Genomic DNA, 11,322 nt, shown 5'->3' with positions numbered 1-11,322 from the left:
GAAAAATCGACTAAATAGCCGATACAAGAAGAAATCGGCTGTTAAGGATTATAAAGCTCACGGGTCGTGATTGATTTTACAGTAACGAATGCCATGCACCCAGATATAAATAACATCATCAGCAGATGGATATAACCAATGTAAAAGCATTTAGCCGATAAGTTTAACGAGAAAGGATATAACATGCGAACAAATCGACTGTCTAGTAAAATGAATCTACAAACGCTCTGAATCTAATCTGTTACCATCAACAGTGAGATTCCATCGGATCAATATAACTATGATAATGATAACAAACTAAAGCCAAAGAATCTGTAAAATCATCTATATATTGACAGGTTCATAAAAAACATGCTATATGTGTGAAAGCACAGACGAATCGGCTAAAATAGCCGATTCAGGTAGAAAAATGATTATAACATGTGAACAATCGACTATTTAATATGAACAGATTTATAAACTCATCAAAACTAACATATTATCTTTAACAGTGGGGTTCGACCGGATCGACGACAGCCATAATAAAGACAACAGATTAAACCTTCGAAGTAAACAGACCTATTCACATTTAACAGAATCATGAAAACATACTATAAGCGTTAAAATACTGGCGATCGGCTATTTAGCCGATGCAGGCATAGCAAACAGCCAAGGTCATGCCTAGCCAAAAGCAAATCTACCAACTAGCATACTCTGATTTAAAGTGCTAACAGTGGGGATCGACCGGATCGTTACAGCCATAATAGCAAGCTATAGACCAGATTCAACTAGCTAGTAAACCTACTCAAGATCAAACATGCCTTGACCGCGTACTATGCATGATCAAGATTGAAGTAGAACGGCCGATAAAATAAAATTCATCGTTTGAAGTAAAAATTATCACAATATAGCAAAATAAACGATGGACTAAACGGATGTGATGCCGATCTAGATCGATCTCGATCGGACAGGTTGATATTGCTGAAACTAATGACAATAAGAACATCATCAAGATCGGTAACTTAATGAATCTACACGAAGGATGCCACCTTTAGGTAGAGCCGATAACTTGACCTTAATCTAATTCGAGCAGTGGAGGTTGAGCTTAACTGATGCAGCCATACTTAAACTAGATAAAGATCGATAACTAACTTATCCCAGAGCTCGTAAGAGGTTGGCCAGACCGATGCAGCCTTACAAACAAAAGTATAAGCCATGACGGTGCTTACAGACAAGCCGGAGATCGACCGGATCGATGCAACCCTGCTTGTTGAAGAACTCACCTGAAAAGCTACATTACTCCTACTCCTAAAGGGTTGACGTGAAGCCAAAAAAGTAGAGACTAATTTTAATTGATGTGTGATATGCTACAATAGCCGGGGGTTTATATTTATACCATGGGCTGATAAGAGTCCTAAACGAACATGACTAGATAACAAAAAGAAATATCAAGATACATGGACTCTAATTTTCCTTATGCAGAATCCTTGCTGATGAAGCTTCCTTATTTGATACGTGTCCTTATTTCTTTCATCCTGATATGCCCCTGGATGTCATGTCTCTATCAAATTTATTAAATAATATTTCCTAGCCGGCTCATAAATATCCCTTAATTAATAAACTTTCTTGTTTTTGATATAATTGGCCGATCTCTTCCTTTCCAGGATAAGCTTATCAAATTTTGATGTAAACACAGGCCCCCTAGTTCGAAGTATGAGTTTTCATGCTTCTAACTATTTTGATCCAATAATCTCCTTTCCCGAGTCAACGACATCTGATTGCATTACTTGGCTTTAATGACTTACTTGGGTTGACTGTTCATCTACTTTAGCCGATTAAGAGCTGGTCCTTGAGTTTATAACTATAATCGGCTATCAAATCACTGGTAAGGAGCTGAAGAATTCACTGGTAGCAATATTACCTTATTCCAGGCTTCACCTATATATGTGAACTTTGAAGTGTCTATCACGGCATCTTGGGTGGTTGAAGAATAGAAGGGATTAGAATCCAGTCATCCTCACTTTTTCTACTTAGAAAACTTGGGTTTTTTTGAAAGATTTTTAAATAAAAACATAACTTTGCTCCCGAAATGATTCTCTCAGATCACTCAATATGCATAGTTCCTCACCAACACATTATTTCGCCTCTATTTACCCTACTTCTAAAAAGCTTATGTGGAGTTTGGGTAGGGACAAAGTATGTAGCATACTTACCTTGCATATCGTAACGTCAAAACTTGGATCCAAGGAGAGAAGTGTAAATTTCTTAGATCAAGATGTGTATGTGTGTGGAATATTTAGTGGCTAACCTAATTCTTATATGCTCTCTGAAATATATTTCTCTCTTCTGGAATATTTTTTGCGAGAACATGGGTTATCTTTATTTTTATTTCTTTTTCTTTTTTCTCCTTTTTACTTTGGACCTCTTTTGTGTCCATCTTTTATATTTTGCATAGCCCATGTCTTTTTTTACAGTAACTTTTGAGAGAAATATTATCAGGAACTTGGAGCATTTATTCTGATAAAACCTAGCAAACATATTTTTGTCTTCTCCCAGTGTAGGAACAGAATATTTTGAGGTGGATGAAAACATGTTTTTGCGTACTTCTAGTATAGAAGCAGCACATATATGTGGCGTGTACGTGATTTTGATCTTAGGAGCATGATAAATCTCCCAACAGGGGTCAACAAGACTTGACAAAACTCAACAAAGAGCAAGCAGCTTATGTGAAAGGTTTTTAATGAGACTAATATATGGCTCTGGTAGGAAATTCAACATCATTGAGGAGACAAGCTATTGATTCTGAATTTTTATAAGAAAATTTCCCAAGTACTTTGCAAAAAGAAGCAAGGTTTCATTCATCATACCATATCTCATTCATCAACTACTTAGATAACATGCTTTTCCTATGATAGACTGTTCACAAGTGACAAAAAAAGCAAGAAATAAAAGAATATGCGTACCTCCGCTTTGAACCGATAAATGCCTTTGCTCGAACTTTCTCCTAGTATGCATATATCAGCTAGACTTTGTCGGCCTTATGATCTTTGTGTTCCCAATCAAACATATGATATGGCATGACCACACGTACTTTCAAGATCTGATTCATCCTTTTTGTGCCCACGTACATCATGTATATATATGCATGGAAATCTGACTTACATGCACTACATAAAGGGCTCTACCGGCTTGATGCCCTGATCTTCCAATTCTAAGCTGATTGCGAGCAATCTTTCATTTGTTGCTTTTGACTTTTAATAAGGCGATTGTGAGTTTTAGAAGTCCCACAATCAGATCAAGTTGAGAACACAGAGAGAGAGAGAGAGAGCACTGCGAAAAAAATCGCTTGCCGAAGCCATAAACTGTAACAAAGGTCAGGGCTGGCCAAGAGGCTTCTGCGTTGGCCGCTGAGCGTGCTGTAGGTACATCATGGTAGTGCAGACACCTTTGTTATCGTCGGACATGTCCTTGCCAAGCACAAGCTTAGAGACCCTATTTTTCGCCAGCTCCTATCTTGTCGCCAATGGAACAGCGGTTGATCATGTCGGCGTGGGGCTTCATGCTAAGCCGTCTGAAGGGCGCCGCGGTAAATGTCGAGGATCGGCCGATGAGCTTGGCCACCGTGGTGGTTGAATCAAATAGTCTGCTGATGTTGATGCTGCTGCACTGCTCCAAAAAGGACATGGATGCAATGGACACGGCGCAGCTGAGGTCACTTGCCATATCAACGAGACTCCGTGTGGACAATAATGAGTAGCATTTATTGTGTTATGGTCTAGACTCTTCCACGTCCTTTGCTCATCCATTGGCTATGCCTCCAGGAGAGAATATATTCAATGTAGAGGAGGATGTCCATAGCTAAAAGGTCCTAATGGCTAGAGGGGGTTGAATAGCCTAATAAAAATTTCTACAACAACACTTAACAAACCGATTAGACAATTATGAGGCGAAGCAAGTGTTGCGCTAGCCTACTAAAAATGCAAGCCACCTACCATAATTCTAGTTTATATAGTTTCTATCCACACAATAGCTATGACACTACACTAAGTTAGTGTGCTCTCAAAGACTAACTAAAGAGCTACACTAACCAAACTAATAAGATCTCACAACTAGCTACACTAAAGAGCTTGGTAACTAGTTTGCGATAATGTAAAGGGAGAGAGTAAGATAGTTATACCGCTATATCGAGGAGTGAACCAATCAATCACAAGAATCAATATCAATGAAGACCAATCACCTCGGAATCAAATGATGAACACAATGATTTTTTATCGAGGTTCACTTGCTTGCCGGCAAGCTAGTCCTCGTTGTGGTGATTCACTCACTTAGAGGTTCACGCGCTAATTGGCATCACACGCCAAACCCTCAATAGGATGCCTCACAACCAACACAAGATAAGGATCACACAAGCCACGAGCAATCCACTAGAGTACCTTTTGGCTCTCCGCCGGGGAAAGGTCAAGAACCCCTCACAATCACCACGATCGGAGCCGGAGACAATCACCACCCTCCGCTCGATGATCCTCGCTGCTCCAAGCCATCTAGGTGCCGGCAACCACCAAGAGTAACAAGCGAATCCCGCAGCGAAACACGAACACCAAGTGCCTCTAGATGCAAACACTCAAGCAATGCACTTGGATTCTCTCCCAATCTCACAAAGATGTTGAATCTATGATGGAGATGAGTGGGAGGGCTTTGGCTAAGCTCACAAGGTTGCTATGTCAATGCAAATGGCCAAGAGAGTGAGCTTGAGCCGGCCATAGGGCTTAAATAGAAGCCCCCACGAAATAGAGCCGTTGTACCCCTTCACTGGGCACAACACGGGGTGATCGGATGCTCCGATCATATCGACCGAACGCTAGACCTCAGCGTCCGGTCACGTGATGCGTGCCACATGTCCCCTCTCTTCAAATGCTGAGCGTCCGATCCCAATGGTCAAGTGATGATCGGACGCGCTGCTGCGAAGTGACCGGACGCTGGACCTCAGCGTCCAGTCGTTTCCAGTAAGCATCCAGAAACGATTTTTCACGACCGGACGCGTCCGGTCATGCTCGACCGGACTCACCCATTGTCTGGTCACTCGGTGTCTCCTCTGTGCACTGCCACGTCAGCAGGACCGGACACAATCCTCTAGTATCCGGTCACTAAGTGACCCAGTGTCCGGTCAGAGATCGACGCCAGCGTCTTTGCTGCTTCATCTGACCGGACGCGCTGGTCCTACCGAGACCAGCGTCCGGTCACTTACAGTGACCTTCATCTTTTCTGTCTAGGGCGCCGGTGGAGTTCCTAACCCTTGTTCAAATGTGCCAACCACCAAGTGTATCACCTTGTGCAGACGTGTTAGCATATTTTCATAAATGTTTTCAAGGGTGTTAGCACTCCACTAGATCCTAAATACATATGCAATGAGTTAGAGCATCTAGTGGCACTTTGATAACCGCATTTTGATACGAGTTTCACCCCTCTTAATAGTATGACTATCGAACTTAAATGTGATCACACTCTCTAAGTGTCTTGATCACCAAAACAAAATAGCACCTACCATTTATACCTTTGCCTTGAGCCTTTTGTTTTTCTCTTTCTTCTTTTCAAGTCCAAGCACTTGATCGTCACCATGGCATTACCAACATCATGTCATGATCTTCATTTGCTTCACCACTTGTAATGTGCTACCTATCTCATGATCACTTGATAAACTAGGTTAACACTTAGGGTTTCATCAATTCACCAAAACCTAAACTAGAGCTTACAACAACCTTGTTTGCCAGCATCAGTTCCTTGTCATCGCCGTTGGCCACTAGTTCCTTGACCTTGCCCCACAATAGCTTGTCGTGGCTGCCATTAGTCTTACACCGTCATAATAGCAACACATGGCCTGGAGTTGCATACACAAGGTTCACCATCGCCTCTTTTTGCATCCGAAGCCGACGTCTCAAAAGCTCCACTACACTTCAATACTCGGAGCCGATGTCTTTGTTGACTTGGACTATTGGCTATATTTGGAAGCATGAACATTGACTTTTTCCTTGATTGCATACGTGATGGTTCCTGGTTGCTTCCTGTGTACACCCTTTTCATGTTGCTGGATATTTTCTCCTCCATGCCAGGCCTCCGTCCTTTTTTTCTAGCATGCGGCAATATAAGTCATCCTTGGCTGACTTCCAGCAGCTTGCAACAACCAAGCGGACAACTCTTTTGATCTTCTCCCGAGCAATATATAGTGCCACACGTAGAAGAGCGCTCAACAGAGGCACGTAGCAAATATGAGGTGTTCACTCTTGCATCTTATTTAATAATAATTCCCGGCTCAAGATAAATCCCTCTTCGCCATAAATTTGAGAACCGGGAATATTTACCGCTTGAAAATTATTCAGCCGATGGTCCCCTATCAGCTGTCAGGTTGCCAGCTTTTTTGTGTTTCTGACGCAACCTCTCATGATTTTTTTCTGTTATTGAAAAATATGTTACTATGTCGTCTTCCATTTAGAGCGATCTTTCTGTGCCTATCGCTTTTTCACTTCCGTCGTCAGATTGAGTCTTGAATCCTGCAGGAAGAGACAAAGTCATATTAATAGGAGCTGATAGACTGGCCTCATCGGCTTTCTGCTTAATCTGCCTTTGATTTCTCTCCATGTGAACCGCTGAATTATGAATCAGTCGGGAAAATTGAGATTGCAATGACCATACCACATGAGTTCGTCAGAATCAGCAGCTGCCTGCCGATGCGGTTGAGGACGATCGCAGTCAGCAGGACGATGATAGTGGTGGTGATGCCACTAACACGAGCAGTGACGATGAACAGATCGTTGTCGGTGATTCCAGCACTAGACCATGCACGAGCTCTACTGCTGACATACACGTAGTGGCCTTTCATGGGCTTGGTGTTTGACGTCTTCCTGACGCGCGACGCCACATCACTATTAGCCGAATGAACCGGTTAAAATCGGCCAAAATAAAGCTTGGACCTTCCAGCAGACAATAACTAGAGAACAATTGAAGAAATCGGCTTTGATGAATAACGCCTTGACAGATGGCTGAACAAATGCTAATATCAGCCTCCTATTGTCGACGGATATCATGGGCTCTATATCAGAGTTGTTGATTCCTTCAATCTGAGCTGACTCAAATAATTCTTTATTATATTTTCATCTGCTGCATGAATCCTTCAAGAGGAGCCGATGGATGGAGATTCCTCCAAATATCAATTAGCCGATTGCCTTACCCATTGCATCATCGGCTTCAGTGGGCCATCAAGTTATTCCCCAAGATGCTAAGCCGATCAGAAGTAATCTTTTCCTTCTCTATCTCATGATATGTATGTTTGGAACTTCTGGCCGGCCTGGCTTTTATTGATTTCCTTCTTGCAGTAGGTACAAGAGTTAGACTTGGATCCTTTTTGAGCTTGTCCTGACGATATCGGCCATCAAACTGATCCATTGGAAAGTAATCGGCTTGGAGGACAAGGCGTTGAACCATCAAGGTTAGCATCCGATTCTACTTTAGAACAGTCGATCTCCTGTATGCCAGAATTATAATAATTATTGATCTGATCTTTTTCTGATGGCCGACTTAACGTGTTGCTCCTGGACCTTTATCTTTATATTGAAGGTCAACAATAATATGAAGTCTTTGATGCATGCGAATGATGCCAAGCAAGTCCTGGACAACAATAGTTGAAGTTGAAGGGGGCCGAGCTGATGAAACAACTTGAAGCCGTTCGACAAGAAATTTATTCAAAGGACCACGAGTTGCAGATTTTTCCTGGACAAATAATATGTCGGCTCTCTTTATATAGCCGTCCTGATCCTGTACTTTTGTCTAGCCGATGTATACTTTCTTTGTAGAATTTGCACCGATCAATGTTGTATTCATCGGCTTTGCATTGTACTCAGATAATATATACTGAACTCCTTTCAACGCATACTTAAGTTGCTTATAATACACTAATTTGTAGCTGGCCGAATTTTCTATCGGCTTTGTAATACTCTTGATCAAATGGCCTTCATAAATCACTTCTCTTGCTTAAAATATTACGATCACATCAGTTCGGCCGATCTCTGTAGATCTGATTTCTAATCAGGAGATCAGCTCGATGTCTTGAAACTGATGGCTCCAGAAAGATACCGGCATAATCATCCATCGGAAGGTCATCGACCAAGTGTGGAATAATTCTGTATTTTCTTTTCATCACCTCTCCTGGCCGAATCCTTGTTGATGAAATATAGCTGATAGGCATCTTGACTAGTACATCTCGAACACGCATATGTAGCAGTGGTGTAGCACTTTGACTCTTGGTCATTTATAGTAAAGACCCCATAAGCTTCTGTAGCTATGCATGTTATCGGCTTGTCCCTTGTCGTCCAGCCGATGAAAACAACTTCTATCGGCAGTGTATCTGGTTGTAAAAATAACTCCATCGGTTTCAACAAATCTGTCAGCTTGATGTCTGATCACCACATAAACGAGGGCCCATGAAATTAATGATGAGCCGATGGAGGTAGGGAACTTCTGACGACGCACTTCATTGACGGACCATGTCCAACCACGTCATCTTGCCTCCTTTTTCTCTTATGCTTAATAGAATTCAAAAGTCCTTGCCGATCAGCTTCCCCGTCGTCCTCATCGCCGAATACTTGGTTCTAGGTTAAGAAGCTGTTTCCAGTGAATCGACATCTGGAGCCTTTGCTATCATACAAGATATAATAAAATATTCCGGCCAGCCCGCTGATGACACCATGTTCTACTAGAAGTATCTTAATTCTGATAGCTTTTGCTGCGGCTAGTCTTAATGCTGATGACACCATGATAGCTTTTGTTCTACTCCAAGATATAATAAATATTCCGGCCAGCTAGTCTTCTGGACCAGAGTGTTCATGCACCTAAGGATGTTTGAAGACTAGCTTTTGTGCGGCTCTAGAAGCAAATATAATTTGTTTATTTAGTGGAGTCGGATATGGATTCTTTATTAAATTAAACCCATTGCGGACTAGATGCGAGCAAGGTTGGAAGCTGTACATGCAGGCGTCTACAAAAGTCGTATGTGTGCAGGTGTCAAATCACTCAACACATTAAGCCGATGGTTGTGTTGGGATCAGATTGAGTTTTCCTCCGTCGGCTATTATCATCCGTTGTACGACCAAGCATATTCTTCGTGGAGCTAATTTATATAGAGATAAGCTGTGCAAATTCAAGAGGCCACATGATCTAGGAAACAATATAATGGCCAGCTCCACTGTTGCGGACCGAAGGCGTGCTAGTCAATTTTTATGGAATGACAATGTCTTTTTTTTTATGGAATGACAATGTCTTTTTTTAAAAAAAAGAGAAGTGATTTTCATAAAGATGGAGCTCTCTTACTTGGTTTCTAACTTATGAGTGATGAAATTAAATGTCTATAATAAAATAAAAGAATGAGACTATGTATTGAGGCCTTGAGGGTGACTTGTTCCATCCACATTTCATTGCATTCTATATACGAAACACTCCACTTAGATTGGTCTAATTGGTTTGAGTATTGATTAGGAATTAATGACAAAAAATTAGAATGCCATCAATGATGCTTGAGATCACACTGATTGTGTTTCAGGAAATTACATACGTACCCATGTCTCCTACTATATATATGCCTGTATCACACAATCCACAATCAAGCAACACTACTCACAATCCACCATCCAGCACACTCTCGGCGCCACCATCAGCCATCTTTCCAACTAGCTGGAACTAGCTCTTATATATAGAGCAAAGAAGACAATTCGATCAATGGCGGGACCAACACCAGAATTCACGGATTCCTTCATCGTGCCGAAAGACAACTACGGCGACTTCATCCGCATAGTACGGCAAAACGTGATCAAACACTGCGACGACCGGCGTCCCAACATCGTCGAGCCTGTGCTGCCGCCGGAGCAGACGGTCCCCAGGCTGTGGTTCCACGTCGTCCTCCGCAACCCGACCAGCTCCCTCACGCTCGCCGTGCGCGTCGACAACCTGTACCTCGTCGGCTTCAAGACCACGGCTGGGGTGTGGTGGGAGTTCAACAACGAGCACGGCACCCAGCTCATCGGCGGCTCCAGGTGGCTCGGCTTCGGCGGCCGGTACCAGGACCTCGTTGGCCAGAAGGGGCTGGAGACCGTCACGCTGGGCCGCGCCCAGATGGCCGCCGCCGTCGATGTCCTGGCGAAACATGGCGCCACCACCACGGCATCGGAGGAGCAGATGCTGGGCGGCGCTCAGGGCGACCCGTACGCCGTGCCCAAGGCCATGCTCGCGAAGCTGGTGATCATGGTGTGCGAGGGGGTGCGGTTCCACACGGTGTACGGCACGGTGGACAAGGAGTTCAACAACATGGCGGCCAAGATAACCGAGCTGGATGGAAAGCAGGTGAATAAATGGGATAGGATCTCCAAGGCGGTGCTCACATGGACCGTCGACCCCAAGGCCAAGTTCCCCGATCTCGAGAAGATTGGCGTCAAGGACAGAAATGACGCAGCCAGGATCGTGGCGCTCGTCAAAGGATGAAACTGGCTAGCACTTCCTCCATAAATGATGGACTTTCTGCTCCATCAGTGGTTTCATATATATATGCCTTGCTGATGCAGGGTTCCCATTTCACTCCTATGTTATGCTATCAAAATCTACGACTTTGTGTTATCGAATAAGATGTTTCACCATCAGCAATTCGCATGTTATTATGCCTTGCTCTAATATTTGACATACGCCACAACCTCAATATATGGAGAACTTGTGGTTGAAGAATAGGGTAGATTGATTTTTTGATAGATTATGTATGGAATACCTAAATCAACCATGATCCTCTGATATATAATGTATGGAATAGGGTTTAAAACCAACCAGCTCAGGCCGGTTTTAAAACTAGCCTAGGCCAGTTCCAGACGCTCGACTAGCCATCAGTCAAAATCAGCATGTGCACAGTGGCAGCCCATATCGTACTGGGCCGGTTTTACTTGTTTTGTCCAATTTGATTTGAATTAATTCCTTCGTCCAAAATTTAATTCATCATCTCCCCCATCATATTTTACTATCAACAAATGCCTCTGTTTTTAAGGAAAGTATATGTGAGCTTAAAAACACATGACAGAAATATCAATGATGTCATGTCCAATGCTTTTTTTTTAATTCTAAGAGCGATGTATACATAAGTCGTTTTTGTTGTAGGGGTGATATATGTATCAGTTGGATAACACTAAAGCCTCTTGCCAAACATTTGGAAAATATTTTTCAAATACATCATGTTAATTGCTTTTGAGAGACGAGCACCTTGCAACCCCTGAAGCATATAAGAATTCCTATAAACACTGATTTGATCACTTTATATGGACC

At 42.7% G+C, this 11,322-nt stretch overlaps 1 protein-coding gene across 1 annotated transcript; it reads left to right on the top strand.

The window, feature by feature from the left end:
- Positions 1–9,618: 9,618 nt before the first annotated feature.
- On the top strand, positions 9,619–10,659 carry LOC136492951 (ribosome-inactivating protein-like). Its single transcript, XM_066488975.1, has one exon. It carries the CDS (start codon positions 9,742–9,744, stop codon positions 10,498–10,500), a length of 759 nt encoding a protein of 252 aa, XP_066345072.1. The 5' UTR covers positions 9,619–9,741; the 3' UTR covers positions 10,501–10,659.
- Positions 10,660–11,322: the final 663 nt, after the last annotated feature.

Source organism: Miscanthus floridulus, chromosome 11 (assembly GCF_019320115.1).
Source record: "Miscanthus floridulus cultivar M001 chromosome 11, ASM1932011v1, whole genome shotgun sequence".
NCBI lineage: Eukaryota > Viridiplantae > Streptophyta > Magnoliopsida > Poales > Poaceae > Miscanthus > Miscanthus floridulus.
This window is presented reverse-complemented; position numbering and strand designations above follow the sequence as displayed.

What these genes read in the sequence shown, in the direction of transcription:
- LOC136492951 (XM_066488975.1), top strand. Translation starts at nt 9,742, where the DNA reads ATGGCGGGACCAACACCAGAATTCACGGATTCCTTCATCGTGCCGAAA.